At 38.9% G+C, this 21,060-nt stretch overlaps 1 protein-coding gene across 1 annotated transcript; it reads left to right on the top strand.

Moving 5' to 3' along the window:
- The first annotated feature begins 12,814 nt into the window (after window positions 1-12,814).
- LOC107296297 (histone-lysine N-methyltransferase SETMAR) lies at window positions 12,815-20,481 on the top strand. The gene is made up of 2 exons (XM_015825644.2): window positions 12,815-12,891; window positions 19,390-20,481. The coding sequence occupies exons 1-2, from the start codon at window positions 12,817-12,819 to the stop codon at window positions 20,170-20,172; spliced, it is 858 nt and encodes a 285-aa protein (XP_015681130.1). The 5' UTR covers window positions 12,815-12,816; the 3' UTR covers window positions 20,173-20,481.
- Window positions 20,482-21,060: the final 579 nt, after the last annotated feature.

Below are 21,060 nucleotides of genomic sequence, written 5' to 3'. Positions count from 1 at the left end.
GGATATGGCCCTAGTGTTAAAGTAAAAGTCGAATTTAAATGTTTCTTATATCCTCAGAAGAGGTCAGAAGTCATTCTTTATATCAATATATTTTTCTTTTTTATATATCTTTCTGCACACACCCCCTCCTCTCTCTCTCTCTCTCTCTCTCTCTCTCTCTCTTCTTTATTTTTCTTTCTGATTGTTAACAGTAAACATCAGTTTCTGGCAAAAGTGTAAATCGCAGTCACGTGAACACGAGAAGCTACAAACAGCTGTAAATGTGGGCCGGTTGCCAAGCGCCCAAGATGCAGTCACATGACTGCTGGGGAAGGGGAATGTCAGAACTTTGAATCCAGGTCGTAAGTCTCCTTTCTCAGGGTCCATGTAAGTTTGAACGATCACTAAGCCCCTGGGTCATAAGTCTAGGGCAGGGGTAGGCAATCTTGACTTGGGGACTTTATGACTTGTGACTTAGAAATTCTGGGAGTTGAAGTCCAGAAGTCATAAAAGAGCCAAGGTTGCTTACCCCTGGCCTAGGACTACTTGTATATTCTGTAAAAAAGTATTAAAATGATTAATAATAGGATATGACCCCATGAAGCTTCAGTCAGAGGGTTTGAAAGGTCTTCAGTTCCCTGGAAGACCCTAAGAGATTCAAAAACAAAGAAACAGAATCTGTTTTCCAGTATTTAAAATAAGAAATATACAGTATGGGATTTCTATTGTAAGCCTTTAAAACAATTTTTGGAAAATAAAATAAAATCCAAAGACTACCCTACCCACTACCACCAAAAGGGGGGGAACACCCCCCCCACACACACAAACAAAAACATAAAGTTCTAGTTCCATTCACTTTACATTATTTTTAAAGAATTATTTCACAGGTATCTTGGAGGTTGTAATTTGCAATGTAACAGTTGTTTGTAAATAATAATGTTATTTTAACAGACTGAAAGTCACTAGTAAACTTTTAAAATAAATATAACAACTGTGCAAGAGTAAAATCAATACGTAAAATTATAACCTATAATAATTTCAAGATCTATTAGTAAAAATCTGATCTGCTTTTGATATTCTGTGAAATTAAAATACAGACTCTGAACCAAGAAGAACATAAATTGTAATATGGAACAAATCCATATCATAAATTGTAATCTAGAAATGTTTTCCAGTTTGAATTGAATTCTGTGTCAGGTTTGCTGTTATGATATGAAGCTATTCTAGAGGTTGATATGATATTCCCACAACTCAGCCATTCTTTTATTAAGAGAATCAAACAACCTTTGTATTACTGCTTAGCTGACTACAGCATTCATTTCCTTTCAAAATGTTAAGCACTGTATGCCCCCAGCCACCAAAAGGTCACCCATTCCTGCCTTAGGAAGTGAAGATACAATAACTAGTTGTTGACATTCATCAAAATCATGTCACAATAATATATTTTGATGTATTCTGGAATATGAACTCTATCAGGAAGCAGAGACTGAAATTTTCATCAGAATATGGGAATCCCAAAGATGCTTTTTCATGAGGCAACTGGACTTTCTTGTTTTTTATAATAATAATAATAATAGTAAAGTTGGAAGGGACCTTGGAAGTCATCTAGTCCAACCCTCTGCTCAGGCAGGAAACCCTATACCATTTTGGACAAATGGCTGTCCAGTCTCTTCTTAAAAACTTCCAGTGTTGGTGCATTCACCGCTTCTGGAGGCAGGTTGTTCCACTGGTTAATTGTTCTAACTGTCAGGAAGTTTCTCCTTAGTTCTAGGTTGCTTCTCTCCTTGATTAGTTTCCATCCATTGCTTCTTGTCCTGCCTTCAGGCACCTTGGAAAATAGCTTGACACCCTCTTCTTTGTGGCAGCCCCTGAGATATTAGAACACTGCTATCATGTCCCCCCTCGTCCTTCTCTTCATTAAACTAGACATACCCAATTCCAGCAGCCGTTCCTTATATGCTTTAGCCTCCAGTCCCCTAATCATCTTTGTTGCTCTTCTCTGTATTCTTTCTAGAGTCTCAACATCTTTTTTACATTGCGGTGACCAAAACTGGATGCAGTATTCCAAGTGTGGCCTTACCAAGGCATTGTAAAGTAGTATTAACACTTCACGTGATCTTGATTCTCTCCCTCTGTTAATGCAGCCTAGCACTGTGTTGGCCTTTTTGGCAGCTGCAGCACACTGCTGGCTCATATTTAGGTGATTGTCCACTAGGACTCCGAGGTCCCTCTCACAGTTACTACTATTGAGTAGTAACTTTCTTTGAAGTCATTTTGCTTCTCATTCAAGAAGCTTCTTTAGCTCTGACTGGATGGTGAGGGATGGAAAAACTCATACTCCTTGCAGACAGCTGGACATTTGCATTCTTCTAGAGTGTCATTGACACCACCTGGAGGTTTATCTGTGTTGTCAAGGTTACCTGAGTAGTGCAAATGGAACTTCTTGGAACTGTGTTGTAGACTGAAGATAGATGATGTTATATCCCTCCTCCTCTGTTGAGAGAGGGCTGTTCAATTTTGACATAGATGGCCTCTTTGACTCCTCTTTCAAAGCAGCGATCCTCTCTGTCCAAAATGTGGACTTTGCTGTCTACGAAAGAGTGGTCTTTCTCTTTTAAATGCAGATGGACTGCTGAATCTTTTTCCTGATGGGTTTGTTCTACTATGTTGTGCCATGCATTTATGATGTGGTTGTTTTGTTTCCCCAATGTATAGATCTGCACATGGCTCACTGCATTGTCTATCTCCAGCCTACAGTACAGTACTTTCAAAGTTCCAAGAAGGCTCCACACCCATTTTCACTACTCGGGTGACCCTGATGACAGAGATAAACCTCCAGGTGGCCTCAACGACTCTCTAAAAGAATGCAAATGACCAGCCGTCTGCAAGGAGTATAAATCCTTCCATTCCCCACCATCCAGTTAGAGCTGAAGAAGCTTCTTGTATGAGAAGCTAAACATCTTGGGGGAAAAAAAGTCAATTTGCCTTGTGAAAAAGCACCTTTGGGACAACTATGACCTGGATGTCTGAGAATCTCCATAGACAGAATATGGGAACCACATTCTAATCCCCATTCCATCATGGAGCTCACCAAGTGATAATGGTCAAATTAATTGGCTGGTACACACAGTCACCCATTTCCTTCACATGACATGGTGACTCAGTTCACTGTAGTCCTTAACAAGGCAGATTATACACAAAGTCAAAGTTATCCATTATTGTGACAATGATAGTAACATAATGCTTTACAAAAAGGATGTTGTTCCTGGAACCACTATGGCAAAAATGAAACTCTGAAGTTTATGGAACCTTATTCCTTAAGAAAGCTAATTACTGTCTTCCTAGTATTTGAATCAAACATGATTTTACTGCCCTCTTTTGGAAAAAATTTACACAGCAGAGGAACTGGCAGGTTGCTAGATGCCTCTGGACTGGAAGGCATTAAATATCTAATTCCACAATGATGACAAATGAGAAAATGCTGATGACTAGAACAATAGAGGGAAAAGTTTAAGGTGACTATGATGATGAAGGCAGAAATTCTGTAGGAACAATTAGATCTAAGAAACATGATTCCTGTCCTCTGTTGTACTGTACCAGTAGCCTTGATTAACATTAATAGATTTCTTTGCTAGACTAAGGACAAGACCTTTATAAGAAATACACAAAAATAAAAACATTTTTATAAAACCCAGATGGAATCATAAAAATTAGCTAGAATTATGGATAGTATTTTGTTAATTTCCTTGGGACTTTTTTTTTTTAATGAGAATTTTGTTCAGGGGCAAATAATATTTGAGAATAATTTCCAGAATGAAAACACTTACTGTTCCTGCCAGAGTTCCTATTCTTGTGCAAATACCACCCAACCCAATTTGTGGTCAAATTCTCAGTTCTTAAAAAAAGAACCTGGGGCTCTTTCTGTCAGGCTGGTTAAGAAACTCAGCTATGCTTATCTGGATTCTGAGCATGTACCAGAAAAAAATAAATCAAAGTCCATATTCCTGTTAACTACCATGGGGCCAAAAGAGGATAATATTTTCAAAAAGCTGTAAATGAATGGATATGCTAAACACCCTAGAAATCCACGTGGGAGATTCAGAACGACTTTTGGAGCTATATATATGTTAACATTTGAATCTTATTTTAGCTTTTGACTAGAATGGAACATTTGTAGGCAAGTTTGACTGCTATTAAAAGATGATGAATAAGACCTTTTACAGATCATCCTCACCTTGCAACTATTTGTTTAGCAACTGTTCGAAGTTATATCACTGAAAAGAGTGACTTACAATTGGTCCTCACACTTATAACCAGTGGTGGGATTCAGCCACTTCACACCAGTTGGACAGAACCGGTAGCTAATTTTTTTGTTGCCCAGGCCCAGAATGGACTTCGGGAAGTGGCACCCATACAGAGAACCGGTTGTTCACATATTTGAATCCCACCACTGCTTATAACCATTGCAACATCTCCATGGCCTTGTAATCAGAATTCGGATGCTTGGCAACTGGCGTGTATTTACAATAGTTGCAGCTTGTGATTGTTAGGATGTCGCAATGGTCAGAAGTGTGAAAAATGGTCACAAGTCACTTTTTTCAGTGCCGTTGTGACTTTGAATGGTCACTAAATGAACTGTTGTAAGCCGTAGACTACCTGTACATTCAGACGTTACAAAAGAAGGGTTAATGTTGTTGTTTGTTTCCCATACGGAAACTTGAGCTCTTGTTCCTTTTTTGCCCTCCTCCCAAAAGATTTTGCCTGCCAAGGAGTTTTGAGCATCAACTGATTATAGCATGTTCCCTCATATTGAGTGTCTCACGCTTTTCCCCCACCAAATAGATCAGGGTTAAGGTTATCAATCCATAGTTGATAGTTCCCTCTGCAAATTTATGTACTCATGCTACCACCATAACATGAATATTGCACCAATAGATTATTTTGCAGCAGACCAAAACTTTTGGGGCATGAGATTGTCACCCCAGTGGTGGACTTGTTGTTGTTAGTTGCGAAGTCATGTCCGACCTCATGGACTCCATGGACAATGTTCCTCCAGGCCTTCCTGTCGTCTACCATCTTCTGGAGTCCATTTAAGCTCACGCCTACTGCTTCAGTGACTCCATCCAGCCACCTCATTCTCTGTCGTCCCATTCTTCAATTGCCCTCAATCTTTCCCAGCATTAGGCTCTTCTCCAGTGAGTTCTTCCTTCTCATTAGGTGGCCAAAGTACTTGAGTTTCAACTTCAGGATCTGGCCTTCTAAAGAGCAGTCAGCGTTGATCTCCTCTAGGACTGACTGATTTGATCGCCTTGCAGTCCAGGGGACTCGCAGGAGTTTTCTCCAGCAGCATAGTTCAAAGGTCTCAATTCTTTGGCGCTCAGCCTTTCTTATGGTCCAACTTTCACAGCCATACATTGCAACTGGGAAAACCATGGCCTTGACTATACGTACTTTTGTTGGCAGGGTGATATCTCTGCTTTTTAGTATGCTGTCTAGATTTGCCATAGTCTTCTTCCCCAGGAGCAAGCGTCTTTTAATTTCCTGGCTGCAGTCCCCATCTGTGGTGATCTTGGAGTACAGAAAGATAAAATCTGTCACTACCTCCATTTCTTCCCCATCTATTTGCCCGGAATGGTTTTCTTAATGTTGAGTTTCATGGATTACTCCCTTGTCGTGGCGAAGGGGCTTGCGTAACTCAATGAAGCTATGAGCTATGCTGTGCAGGGCCACCCAAGACGGACAGGTCATAGCAGAGAGTTCTGACAAAATGTGATCCACTGGAGAAGGAAATGGCAACCCACTCCAGTATCTTTGCCATGAAAACCCCATGGACAGTACCAAAAGGCAAAAAGTGGTGGACTAAACAAGAACAAAAGCCAAAATTGGAAGGAATCCTATAGTTAGTAGTATCTGTAACAAATGCCAGGAAATAGAATTACAGCTTTTTATGCATAGGGAAAGTTAGTGACAAAGAATAATTATGCAGCGCACTTCCTGAAGATAATTCAGCTGACTGTGAGGGATGGAGGGAGGAGAGAAGCATAAATAATATTTAACTAGGTCATACATCTGTATCTTACAGTACTTTAGACTGCCAAGTATAACATCTGACTTCAGTCCTGAAACATTATTTTAGTGCATATCTTTTATAGGTCACCCCCTCCCTTAACAGCTAACTTGCAACTTGGTAATTTTATGAAGTTGTGTCATTAAATTCATATTAAGATCCTGCTAAAATTAGCAGGGCACTGTGCCTGCAGTATAATAAAGACTTTACTTAGCTTTCTTGAAATGATCTAATCAGCAGAGGAACCTGGGAGTTGGGGAGGGGAGTCTTGCAAACCTCCTTCCTTATTTTGTTATGAATGATGAATGGCTAAAATATACCGAGTTCATTACTAAATCAGAAAAGGTGTAAGTCAGAGTGCTGCCTGGGGACTTTATAGAGTAAGGAGCAGGCAGTTACTTTGTCTTATCCAAAGAACTAATAACATAGCAATATTCAGCGTTTGAGTTTCTCGGCTGCACGTAAAAGAAAAAGAAAAGAAAATCCATAGCTGGCAGTTTTTCCTGCCTTTCTCTGCAGTGAGAGTGTCTTCCAGAGATAGGAGAATAAGAGCTGAACAGAAGACATGCCAGCTTCAGAACAACACAGATATTTTGTAAGTTTCCACAGTGGTACTGAAAAAAGTGACGTATGACCATTTTTCACACGTAGGACCATTGCAGCATCCCCATGGTCATGGGCCAAGTCTTGTGTGCTGCAGCTGCCAAAAAAGCCAACACAGTGCTGGGCTGCATTAACAGAGGGATAGAATCATGATCACGTGAAGTATTAATACCACTTTACAATGCCTTGGTAAGGCCATACTTGGAATACTGCATCCAGTTTTGGTCACCACGATATAAAAAAGATGCTGAGACTCTAGAAAGAGTACAGAGAAGAGCAACAAAGATGATTAGGGGACTGGAGGCTAAAACATATAAGGAACGGCTGCTGGAATTGGGTATGTCTAGTTTAACGAAGAGAAGGACGAGGGGGGACATTCCAATATCTCAGGGGCTTCCACAAAGAAGAGGGAGTCAAGATATTCTCCAAGGCGCCTGAAGGCAGGACGAGAAGCAACGGATGGAAACTGATCAAGGAGAGAAGCAACTTAGAACTAAGGAGAAACTTCCTGACAGTTAGAACAATTAACCTATGGAACAACCTGCCTCCAGAAGCGGTGAATGCTCCAACACTGGAAGTTTTTAAAAAGAGACTGGACAGCCATTTGTCTGAAATGGTGTAGGATTCCTGCCTGAGCAGGGGGTTGGACTCGATGACCTCCAAGGTCCCTTCCAACTTTTTTTATATTATTATTATTATTATTATTATTATTATTATTATTATTATTATTATTATTATTATTATTATTATTATTATTATATAAAAAGTTATGCCCTCTCACAAAGAGGAGGTCACAGGGTTGCTAGCCTATCTGAGAAGCCACCTTGTTCTGCCTGATGGAGTATTAACCTTGTTGGAATTAGGGCTGAGACAGAGAGAGGGAATAGTTCAAACTCATCAGCCAACTTGCACTACTAAAGGAAGATTAGAACTCAGTCTTCCACTGTGTAGCCCAACACCTGACTAAGATAAGGTGAACCTTTTTTCTGGCACAATTGCCCTATTGTTATATATTTTTTACTGAAAATTGACCAAGCCAATGAATTAAATCTACCAACCTTGTCTTCCAGAAATATAGCTGTAATACTGTTAAGAATTTTTTTTAAAGCTCATTGAGAGGATGGGGCAGGCAGGCAGGAGTAGACCAAAGTAAGAATTAGATTCCTTGATTCTTGCAGACAATTTTTAAAAGTTGCTGTTTTTCTTTAGTCCATAAATCAGTTTATTTTCAACACCATGGCAATGCCCTTGGATATTGCAGTTATTACCATAGTAACTATGGTAAGAACAAAGGATTTACTTCGGGATTAATAGAGAATGACTTACAATTCAGTGTTTAAATAAATGACCATAAAAGTCTAAGTGGTCCAGTAACTACGGTAGCAGCATAGAAAATCTCAAAATCAATTTATTCCCAATAGCAGGTTTGTTGTTATGGGGAAAATAGGAGGAGGAAGGTATATTAGGTATGTCGACTGCCTTGATATACTTATATATTTATAAAGTAAATAAAGGCAGAATAAAGATCTAATAAATCAATGGATCAATAAAATTTGCAATGTTAACATAAAGCTAATTATATTTTAAATATATTAATATTTATTTAAAATGCACATGTCTGCCTCACATGTTGTTGACTGATAACCTATCTGTTCCAAAATGTTTCTAAATGAAGGTGGTATACCAATTTAATTAATAAATAAGCAAATATTGCCTATTATCCCTTGTCTTAAGGCAGATGATCAGTCTGTACATCTCTTAAGACAGAGGTGGAAATCAGACTGCACATCTTTGAGTGACCACTAGACGGCAGAATAGAATTACTGTAGAAATTTATGTACATTTTTCTCTACAAACTCCTTCAGCCTCATAGTTTCTAATTTTGCACCTCTGTGTTATTTTTTTTTATAATTTCACATTTGCCTGTAAAAATACTAGAAAAAATGTACAGGTGGATTTTAAAATTGGGTTTTAGCATCATGAAGCTCCCTTGGGATCAATACATGTCTCTATCAGTTTTAACTATTATTCATATCTTGTTTGACCCAGAAGGATGCAGTTCTTATATATATAGAAAGAGTAAACTTTATCAGAGAAGAAAATTCATACATGCACTTTTATTTTGAATACTAGCTTGAGTTGAAGAACTCAAAACTAGAAGTTTTCCTAATATGTAAATTTCATATGTTAATGTCAGCACAAAGTCCAGGTAGACCCACAAGTAGAAAATTTAAACATATCTGACATTAGAAATCAAAGTATATTTGGTATGATGAAGGGGATTGTGTCATCTTACAAAAGCTTACATGGCAGTAAATCTGTTAGTCTTTGTCACGAGATGCTATTTTTGCATTATCCACACTGTTTTGAGGTACCATTAGAGTTATCAAACTTCAACAAAAAAAACTTCAAAGGAAGACACTGGCAGTTTAACTAAATCTATTTAGCCAAGGTGATTTCATTTCCATTTAAAATTGAGGTTAGTTTCAAATTGACAATAGCTATTCTTCTTGAGGTGTTAATTAAAGCAATTTTTCATGCTAATTAATTGGTATAACTGTTTCTGCTGTATGTAATGAAGTTGGAACGTATCCAGGAAGGGGGGTGCATTAGGATTCCAGGAGTCAGCACCTTGTCTACCTTTCTTCTCAGTTATAGATGAGAAACAGTGGTGACTTTTTTTTTGACATTGTGACATCTTGTGGATGTGATGGTTCCTCCACCTCTAATGTGCTTCATTAGGGCTGCACATCTCCCTAGTAAACAGTGGGATGCCTCAACTATTTGTCAGGGTTTTGAAAATGATTTTTGACTGCTCATCAAGGACAATCCAGGTCTAACTCACCGATAATGAGCTTGGCCTTATAAAAGGGGTCCACTGACAAGCCAGTGGCCCGTTCTTTCACAGAAAATGTGTCATTAGACATTTATAAAATGAGCAGCTGTTGTGTATTTTCAGACACCTGGCAAAAAAAAGTACGAAAAATAAATAGATTGGCTGCAATTCACTTTGTGACTAGATTAATGGTCAGTACTAATTATGTTTTTAAAGTACACCAAACAATTTCTTCCAGCTGTCTTAGAAGCAAGATAAGGAATCTTTTCAAATAGAAATGTGAAACAACAAAAATCTAATAAAAGATACTTTCTACCTTTTGTCTTCCTTTTTCCCATTTTTTCTTTTTCTTTTCTTTCTTTCTTTAATTTGCATCCTGCCTTTATTATTTTTAGAAATAACTCAAGAAGGCGAACACATACAACACATGTTCCTCCTCCTACTTTCCCTACAACAGCCCTGTGAGGTGAGTTGGGCTGAGAGAGTAACTGGCCCAAAGTCACCCAGCGAAGTTTCAAGGCTAAGGTGGGACTTGAACTCACAGTCTCCTGCTTTCTAGCCTGGTGCCTCAACCACTAGACCAGACTCGCTCTTTTTATAAAAACCTGTCTGTTTCTGTTAAGCAGGTATGAGGACTATTTATTAAACCTTGTAGGTTTTATGCTCCAGGTATTATTGTATTTATTTTCTTTTTCTGCTGTTTACAAAAAAAGCCAAAAACACCTTGAGTCTTGGGCAGCATATAAAGTGTTGCAATAAATAAATACATGAAAATCTCACTTTTCATCTTCAGGTTTGTGCTAAGACTGAGGCAGTGAAGCTTGGTGGTTTGTAAAGAGCCACAACAATTATCATTTTAGCTGGGACTGATGGGCACTAGACAGCAAGAATATCAGGAGAAATAGCTTTTTCATACAGCATAACAAGCAAAGCTATGGTTTGCTTACTACCGATTTAACACGTTATGCCAAGCCAGTCAAAATGGTTTATGAAATTGTATTTATTTATTTAAATATATATGGTCACCTATTTCAGTTTCTTGATTTTGAGTGGCTAACAATAATTAAAAGCTATACAAAAGAACAAACAAACAAAATAGCAAAAAAAAAATCTTTCCTTGATTCTGTCCTTTGGCATTCCATGGTGGTGCAGTGAACCACAGCGAGGAGTTTGATCCTGACCAGCTCAGGATTGACTCAGCCTTCCATCCTTCCAAGGTCATTAAAATGAGGACCCAGATTGTTGGGGGGAGTATGCTGACTCTGTAAACTGCTTAGAGAGTGTTGTAAAGCACTATGAAGCAGTATATAAGTCTAAGTGCTATTGCTAATACTTGGAACCTGGAATCTGGCTCTCCTAATAGATAAACAGACATAATTGGGAGATGTAGTTGCTCAAATAAACTGGTTCCACAGCATGAAGGGCTTTCTAGGTCATTATCAGCACCTTGAATTGAACTTGGAAGCATACTATAACCAATACAGCTTACCGAACAAAGGTAGACCAGGTGCTGATCAAGGAGTGTACATGACTGCCCACACTGTTGCATTCTGTACCAGCAGTTGCTTATAAATGTTCAACGGCAGCTCCACATGAAGTATAATACAATAATTTGGGAGGTGACAAAAGCATCAGTGACTATGAGTAGAGCCTGGTACACAACACAAAATTGTGCAAAGATCCTCCTGGCTTCGGCTACTATCTATTCTTTGAACAGGATCCAGGAGGAAATCCAAATTGCATACAGGTAGTCCTTGTCTTATAACCATTCATTTAGTGATAGTCTGAAGTTGCAATGGCACTAAAAAGTGACAGGACTGTTTTTTAAACTTACAACTGTTGTAGCATCCCCATAGTCACATGATCAAAATGTTTTGAGAGATGCTTGGCAACTGTCATGTATATATGATGGTTGTAACTGTTATGTATTTATGATGGATGCAGATGGTCACTTTTTGCGACCTTCTGACAAAAAAGTTAACTGGGAATTCAGGTTCACTTAACAACCATGTTACTAACTTCACAGCTGCAGCGATTCACTTGACTGGATCTTCACTCTTGCTACAACTATGGCAAGAAAATGGAGCAAAACTCACTTAACAACTGCCTTGCTTAGCAACAGAAATTTTGGGCTCAGTTGTGGACATAAGTCAAGGACTACATGTACAAGTTTTTTTGAGGATAGTGCAATGCCATCCAAAAGAGATGAAACGATCCCAGAACCAGGGGCCCTAATACCCAAAACCACTTGTATATTGTTTAACTATAGTTTATTCAGTACACTATGGCCAAATAAATGACAGTGTTGCATATTATGTGATTACACTGTCTGGATTCAAACATGTTTTTATCAAACAATTTACAGTTGTCTATATAGTACTACACACTTATCCTAAGTCACTGTTTAGAAACTTTTTATAAGCTACAATGCCTCTGTTCATCCAGTACACAAAACTAAGGCTACTTCATAAAAATTTGGACTACAGCTAGAAGGCAGCAAAGAGATAATGAAAACTTTGATAGCTGTACTTGGCCAAAATCTGTCTGAAATGGTATAGGGTTTCCTGCCTGACCAGGGGGCTGGACTAGATGATCTCCAAGCTCCCTTCCAATTTTATTATTATTATATAAAATCAAACAGAAAAATTATGTGTTGGTGCAAGATATGAATCAAGTATATTTGTTAAAAAGTATATTTGTGGAGAGCGACAAATCTGAAGAACTTTCACTTATCTCAAACATATACAAAGAAAATCTAACTGAAAATGATTGCATTTCTAGTCAATGTGCATTTCCGCATCAAGCTCTTTAAAATCAATATTCAAATAATTCTGACAACTGCAGCGACACCTGAAAAATGCATAGAGATATGAGAAACAGTGGGTGAAATTGAGGACAACCCAATATTGAGGGTGAGGAAAACCAACTTTGTCTATGTATAATTAAACCCCGTCTTCTTCTACATTAAGAAAGGCAACCAGGAACTCTCATACGAAACCCAGAAGCGACGTACTCTGCACTACTCTAATCCAGTGTTTCTCAACCTTGACAATTTTAAAGCATGTGGACTTCAACTCCCAGAATTCCACAGCCAGCAATGCTGGCTGTGGAATTCTGGGAGTTGAAGTCCACATGCCTTAAAATTGTCAAGGTTGAGAAACACTGCGAATCAATTGGTCCTGAAAAGAGACCGAGGAACCTTCCCAAAGTTCTTCCCTTTTGCCATTGGCTGAAGTTCGCTATTGGTAAACTAAACGTTGCAGGGCAGCCAATCCCGGCAGAAAGGGCGGGGCAAAGGAAGACTCCTGTTTTCCCGCAGCAGAGACGGAGTATGGACGTGAGCCGCGGGCTGGAGCCTCTGCCGGTATCCGTGCGGCCCCGGCTGGAGGAACTCCCGGCGTTCCAGGTGAGAGAGGAGGAAGAAGAGGAGCTGAGCAAACCCAGCAGCCGCCTGCGGGCAGGGACTGATAGAAAGCTATGCTTTGTGCGCACCCGCCGACGGGAATGTAGGGCTTTTTAAAACTGCGTCGGTTTCATCGAAAGGGACGCTGGGAATTAGAGTTTTCCGTGGGGGTGGTTCCTATCTGCGGCGGAAACCTTAAGCTTCTGAGAACTACAATGCCTAGAATTCAGTGGTCGTGAGGCGGGGCCATAGAATGGAACGGAAGCGCTCTGCTCACAGCGGGATTGTGTGAACGGCGCTTTTAAGAACCTGCAACAGAAAGGAGACCGTGTTTCAAAAAAATTCTAGGACATGGTTTCACTTTGGATGATGCCTCTCCCACCCTCCCCGTTTACGTTTCCGAGCTTCGGTTATCCACGTTTTTCCCTTGCTCCAATTACCACTCCCATGCAGAAAACTTAAGATATATGAGTATATATTTCAAATAATGATCCGTATGATGGAACAGGAAGAAACAGGATTGGTTTTCACACTTCTGGATGCTATCAGAGAAATGCATAGGTTTTGGGAAACCGGCATTTTGCAAAAAAACCCATCTTTTAAAAACTATCAGTTGATAAGGTGGTTCTGAAACTTCTTTGTAAGCAGCTTGATCCTGATAGATGGATCAAACCCCATTAATATCAGTAGATTTCTGATGTCCATTGGTCAAGTGTAGATTGGGTTACATATATATATATAGAGCCTAGATTATTTTTTTCTTGGATTAAAATATTTTAAAGTGTTTGAAAACACTTTTAAAGAAAGTCTACACACTCAAAATAATTAACTCAGCTTTAATCCTTACAAGTGCAGTTCATTCTTCAGTTTTGACAATGAGGAATAGCTTTTCCTGCACTGCTTTGCAAATAGTTTATTAATTAGATCTATGATTTGCTTTTTGTAGAGAGTTAAAGGCCACGTGCGTAGTGCAATCTCCTATTTTTCTCCAACAACAACCCTGTGAGGTGTTAGGGTTGAGAGTGAGTGACTGGTCCAACCAGCTTTCCTGCCTATGTCATGCCTAAAGTGAACTGGAACTCATCTGTCTTCTGATTTCCAGCCTAGTGCATTAACTACAGACCAAATTGGTTTTCTTAATGGTTGTATGAGAGACATAAATTCAGAATACGGTTTTCATTATATCTCTAGTTTAATGTATACTTTTGATGCAGATGATAAACTTTATACCACCCTTTGTGAAAAAAGTCAGTTTTGCTTTCCTTCAAGTTAGCCTAAGTTGAGGAATCAGTAATGTCCATTAGAGGTCCCTCTTGTTCTGGCAAAAGTATACTATTACTTCAAGAAATGTGTTTTTTTTTTAAAGGTCATTGCAAGTTTCTATTTATTGAAATAAATACTGTACAAAGTATTTTAACATAAGATTTTTAATGTGACTAAATGTTCTTAATATAAAAGATATAAAAAAAACTTGAGTTTGCAGTTGTGTGGCTGACCATGACTGGGCTAATAGAGGCATAGTCTGTACTTGGATGAGAGAAATATTACAACTGAGTATTGAGTATCATCAGCATATTGATGATATCTGACCATATCTCATCAGATGATCTCAGCAGCATCTTCATGTCAGGGTTAAAAAGGAAGGGGAAAGTATTGAATCCTGAGGAACCCTACAGTGCAGTGCCCTAGAATTATATATTGTCTCCACTTGACCTCTAGCACTGGATAGAACTAGTCCCAGGAAAGGGAGCAATATTTCCAATTTTCAGTACCTACAGCTGGTTAAAAAAGAGATTATTCCAGTTAGTTCTGAAAAATGCGAAGAAGTCAAGGGTACCACTCTCATTCTGGATCCACCAGAAGTAATCCACAAGTGTCATCACTGCTATCTCAGTTCTACAAGGGCAATTTGGAAATAAATCTCCATTTGAGTATGTGCAAGAAATAGGCGGGGATAGCGACGCCTGTCCTATGGTGCCGTGTACAGTAGTTCAATAGGCAGTGAGGAGTGGAAGGAGAAGGTTGTGTTGTAGTTAACCTGTCCGCTAGATCAATTGAAAATGAACCCTGCCATAGAAAATCCCTCCAAATGTGAAGTGAGTGCAATAAGACGATTCCTGTGTGTGAAAAAACTTGGCAGTTGTGATTCATTGCGAATTGTGTAATGTTTACAGACCAAACATGATGAGTGAAGGTGTTGTATGTCAATGGTGTCACATGTCTGACGTCCACAATGAGGCAAGAAGTGGCCGCCCATCTGTAGTCAGCGATGAACTCATGCAGGAAATTGACAAAAAGGTCTGTGAAGTCCGTCACTTCACGATATCTGCACTTTCTTTACACTTTCCCCAAATTTCTCAGACCGTTTTGTACAAGGTAGTGACAGAAAATTTGGGATACCACAAGTTCTGTGCTCGTTGGGTACCAAAACTCCTTTCTGAGGAACACAAAACACATCGAATGTGTTCACGATGCCGTTACAGGGTGGCTTCATTCCCAGGCAGATTTTTTTTTCAGAAGAAATTTCAAACTTTGTAAGACGTTATGACAGGTACCTCAATTTGAATGGCAATTATGTTGAAAAGTAATGTAATGTAGTTTTCTAATGTGTATAATAAAAGTTCTGTATCTGCGAGTGTCTGTCATTGATAACCAAACGGAGGTTTATTTGCAGATTGCCCTCGTATACTGACACCTGAGATCTGAATGAAAAAGATCCAGATAGTCTATTTCCTCTGACCATCTTCACAACCTTTTTCAGAAAGGAAAAGTTGGAAGTTAGCTGGAATAATAGCTTGTTGTAAAGGAATGTGCTGATAACTTTGAAGGATATACGCAGGAACAGTTAAGGCAAATAAGAGACTCTGTCCTGGAAAAAAAATGGGATGTGACTCTTAGAATAGCCTCACTCTTAGGACTTGGTGATGTAAGAGGAGACAGAATTTGGCAGATTTCCAAGTTTCTATGATTATATCAACAATAAAGTAGCTTTCCTGTACTCCTTGTGCTGTTGTTGACTTGGCCTACATCAACTGAGGTAGGCCAGCTGATACTTATTGAGAGGATACCCACTGCCAGTTTCAATGCAGGTGGGACCACCTCTTCGCTCAAAGGTGAATTCACCACTGCTTAGACCCAACTACCTATTTCTCTGGTGGCTTTGACCAGTTTGGAGAGATGTGGATCATACAAGAGGCTTATCTAACAGCATCAAAAATCCTACCCACTTTTTCAATACTTACAGGATCAAGTTCTTCTAGAAAACAGAAGATCTGCCCAGATAGCATCCAATTGAGAACGGATACAGTAGGAGCACTTTTGTCCATTGATTGCTTAGAATGATTTTCACAATATTCGACTTGAAGTTCAACTTCAAGTGTTCTTCTGACCTTTCCCTCCTAAACATGACTGCTGGTTAACATGGATGCAAAGAGAGCCAATTTAGGCTTCTCTTATTGTCACAACATAGTCCTTAGTGCAGGCTTTTACATGTGTTGGGTTGGCCTCTTACGTTTCTGTAACAGGTACTTTAGGTGTGTCTTCTGATATTTCATCTACCAGAACTCCTTTGTGCATCAAGAAATCCCCTAGGATAGACGTATAAGGGAGAGGATATTAGGTGCAACTAATTAAAGTCTCATTCCAGGTGGAGACTACAGCTTCAGCTTCAGTTGATCAGAGTGTATGGGAATTTACCAAGCTGCTTTTGAAACCCAGCTGGATTCATCAGGTGTCAAATGAATAGATCCTTACATATCATAAAATGCTTTATCTCTTTCTGTGACAGCAGCATTTTTGGAAACTAAGATTCACTATATCACAAACGTAACTTCTTCCTTTCACATTTCTGGATACTATCAGAGAAATGCATAGGTTTTGGGAAACCGGCAGTTGATAAGGTGGTTCTGAAACTTCTTTGTAAGCAGCTTGATCCTGATAGATGGATCAAACCCCATTAATATCAGTAGATTTCAGATGTCCATTGGTCAAGTGTAGATTAGGTTACATGTATCTACAGAGCCTAGATTATTTTTTTCTTGGATTAAAATATTTTTAAAGTGTTTGAAAACACTTTTGAAGAAAGTCTATACTCCATATAATTACCTCAGCTTTAATCCTTCAGTTTTGACAATGAGGAATAGATTTTCCTGCACTGCTTTGCAAATAGTTTATTAATTAGATCTATGATTTGCTTTTTGTAGAGAGTTAAAGGCCACGTGCATAGTGCAATCTCCTAATCTCGTAACTTCATCCTTTAATATCCTTGGTTATTATTTTCAATCCATCACCTAGTCTAAATGCACAGGACTGCTTTAATGTTCACTTCAGTTACAGTAGATCAGGGGTGTCAAACTGCCGGCCCACGGGCGGGTTGCATCATGCGGAGGCCGTGCCCACCCCAGCTCTGGCAATGCAAAAAAAGTCATGACACGTCGCAACATGTCACGTGACACGGCGAGTTTGACACCTGTGCAGCAGTAGATCATTTAGAATCCTTCCTTGAAGAAATGTTCAGTTAGTGGAAGCCTGATAAAACAGTGCATTCTCAGATCACTGTTTTCATGCACATTAAATCAGACATAATTTTGTCTTATATCTCCCCATTTGTGTTTTCGTTTCAATATGTGGAATAACAACTTTTTCCAAGACTTCCTTTCTGTAATTAAAGGATACATTTGTTATCTAAAATGTTCCAAATCATGGCTTGTCCCATCAGATAAAATTAGAAACAAGAGATTTGGTAGGCTGGCAAGATAATGTTATTCTTGCTTCAGCTAATAAGCTGCTTTAGAGGAATTAAATTATGAGTGCATCCTCAATTGAGCCCCGTGGGTAAGCATCTGCATAGTAAGAAATAAATTCTGGAGAAATCATGCTGGAAGCAAGGGAGGAAAATGGTAAAATGACAATTATTTAGTTTGCCTTATATAACTGCTATCTAAATTGTCAAGTAGCAAGCTGATATTGGTTCAAAAAGATGAACATTTTCTTCTATGGTTACTGAACATAATTTGTTCTTTTTAAAAAATAAAATAATGTTTCTTTACAACCCCCTCTTATTCCTCATGTTTTTCTGTCTTTTTCATACATGTTCATTCATAAAATAAAACTATTGCAATTCATTTGTTAACTAGAAATTGAATGCATGAATCATAGCCTTTTAAAAAGAGTATATGCTGACCCCTTTTGTGGCCTCACTTGAATTATTTCCCAGAGTCTGAATGAAAATACTGGTGCAATTGAATCATGAATATCACCAAAATTTATTTTCATCGTAGACACGCACTCAGTTTCTCCATATAAGTTGCCCTAATAAAGTAGATAGCATTGTATATAAGCACAACAGATATGTTGATAGACTATCTAGCAATAGATGGTCTCTTAAGATCTTTCATCTCTAATTAAATCTTTTTATCATGTATATATTTTCATCCTTTTCGAACAATGCATGTAAATTGCCAAAATACATTACAGTACATGGCATTTTATATGAGTAAAACATGCTCATAGGTCTATAGGGATAGATGGTCCCTTAAGACATTTCTATTTTATCCACTTTTTAAATCAAATGTATATAATCACTAATTCTAAACAGTGGCATGTGCTGATAGGTATTTCAGCAAAGGAAGGGACAATCTTTGTAGGCATTAATGAAAACAAGCACTAGGGGTGACATAATAGCAGTGTTCCAATATTAAAGGGATTGCCATAAAGAAGAAGGTGTCAACCTATTTTCCAAAGTACTAGAAGGCAAGACAATAAACAATGGATGGAAACTAATTAAGGAGAATAGCAACCTAGAATGAAGAAATTTTTTAATGAGTGAAAACAATCAATTAGTGGAACGGCTTGCTTTCAGAAGTTGTGGGTGCTTCATCACCAGAAGCTTTTAAGAAGAAATTGGACAGCCACTTGTCTGAAATGGTATAGGGCAGTGATGGCGAACCTTTTAGAGACCGAGTGCCCAAACTGCAACCCAAAACCCATTTATGTATTGTTGGGTGCCGGGTGGGTGTGGCCCATTGGGTGGTGTGACCCATTGGGTGCGTGTGGTTTCAGTGGTAACAGCAGAGTGGGTGGGACTAAAAAGTTCAATCGATCAATTCCAACTTTGCAAGATCTTTTTTTTTCCTGCGAGAAGTTGAAATTGATTGATTGAACCTTTTTTTTTTTTTTTTGCACACGGTGGCGGAAGCTTAAAGCGAAAAGGGTTTATAAAACCCAGCTGAAGGCCTAGGACTGGGGCGACGGCATGCGTGCCCACAGAGAAGGCTCTGCGTGCCACCTGTGCACGCGTGCCATAGGTTTGCCACCACGGGTATAGGGTCTCCTGCTTGAGCAGGGGGTTGAGCTATAAGACCTCCAAGGTCCCTTCCAACTCTATTATTCTCATTTCTCTATTCTTTTGCCTTTTTACACAATATATTATGCCAACCTCTTCAGCTATGAGTATATAGCCCTCAAGATTATTTCCTCTGTTTTTTTGTTTTTGTTTTTCAGTATAGTCCTGATCACGTGCCTGGACCTGGAGGCAAACCAGACCCATCTGAGATCTCCTTCTCTGGATGCAGCTGTCATTCTGCTTCCTGTCTGGCCCCAACATGTTCATGTCTTCACTATGGAGAAAATTATAAAAAAATGTCCATTGAGACGGAAGGATGTGAACTGGGATTTTCAAAGCCTGTTTTTGAATGCAACACTATGTGCCAGTGTGGAGAGATGTGTCAAAATAGAGTCGTTCAACGGGGCTTACAGTTCCAACTTGAAGTATTCAAGACCACTGAAAAAGGGTGGGGTCTTCGTACCCTGGAATTCATACCCAAAGGACAATTTGTGTGTGAATATGCTGGGGAAATTCTAGACATTCAGGAAGCACGTAAAAGGATTCAGTTGCAGACATCATGTGATTCAAATTACATTATAGCAGTTAGGGAACACTTGTATGATGGGACGACCATAGAGACTTTTGTAGACCCCACATATATTGGCAATGTTGGTAGATTCCTGAACCACTCCTGTGAGCCCAATCTCTTTATGGTGCCTATCCGAATAGACTCAATGGTGCCTAAGTTAGCACTTTTTGCTGACCGTGATATCTGTGCAGATGAAGAGCTCACATACGATTATTCTGGAAAATACCATAATTTTCTGCCCATAGAAGAGCAAAGCAGCAAGCAAGAAGGGAAAGAATCAAAGAAACCTTGCTTTTGTAGAACTAAATCATGTGCAGGTTCCTTGCCTTACGACAGTTCTTTATTCCAGAAAGATGCTAAGAGAAAGTAATCCTGAAGAAAAAGTCTGCAAATTGAAGAGAGCAGCCGTGTGCTTCTTTTAAAGCTTCTTGTAGGAATGTCCAGAGGTGATAAAATTAGCCTTACATACACACATGCCTACGCTCAAAATGCAGCGATGCTTATTAAAGTGGCTGAATGTATTTAATTATGCACAGATGAAGTGTCTTTCCATTCAGAACATCAGTTGTAACACGAAATATGTCAGGGTCAGAGAAGTTGTAAATACTGTATCAAACAGATTGAAATCTTGCCCTGAAGAAGGTCCAAGAAATGATAATGGAATATCAAAAGATATTACAATGGGAGAAGGGTGAGCTGCCTTTTTCCTTTCAAGCCATATTCACTGCCTTGTGGTGAGTCGTGATCATTAAATCGACCTTTATCAATTCTTCCATGTTGCTGTCCTGGGATACTGCTAAGGAGGATCCATCCTCATGTGTTCTTTTTCTCAGTAGGATAATGTTCCCAGTCTTCACCAAATAATTTCAGGACGAGGCAATATCGTACTAGGGAGAGAGGCTACATTTGTGCCTTTTTGTCCCTCAATAAAATTCCACAATACAGAGAGGGAAGGATTTTTATGTGGGGAGAGGGAAGGAGAGCCAATATGCATTTTCTAGTTGCCCATTTCTTTTCTTGATATTTACGGTTATGCACAAGCATTGTTAATTAATAAAAGTTATTGGCTGCATGTGGTTCCTTTTTATGTGTTGCCATTAAAAATTAACAAAGGAAAAGGGTCAGATTAGTCAATGAATGTACAGTAAGTTTGCTAGATTGTTCACTGGAAAAAAATACTATATGGACCAACATATATCAATGGCCACCTGGTATGGTCTTATACTCTGTGTTTAAAAATATTTTCCCTCTAATGTTT

This window comes from Protobothrops mucrosquamatus, unplaced genomic scaffold (assembly GCF_001527695.2).
Source record: "Protobothrops mucrosquamatus isolate PMUCROS unplaced genomic scaffold, P.Mucros_1.0 scaffold2734, whole genome shotgun sequence".
Lineage (NCBI taxonomy): Eukaryota > Metazoa > Chordata > Lepidosauria > Squamata > Viperidae > Protobothrops > Protobothrops mucrosquamatus.
The sequence above is the reverse complement of the archived record's forward strand: the minus strand, read 5'-3'. Positions and strand labels throughout refer to the sequence as shown.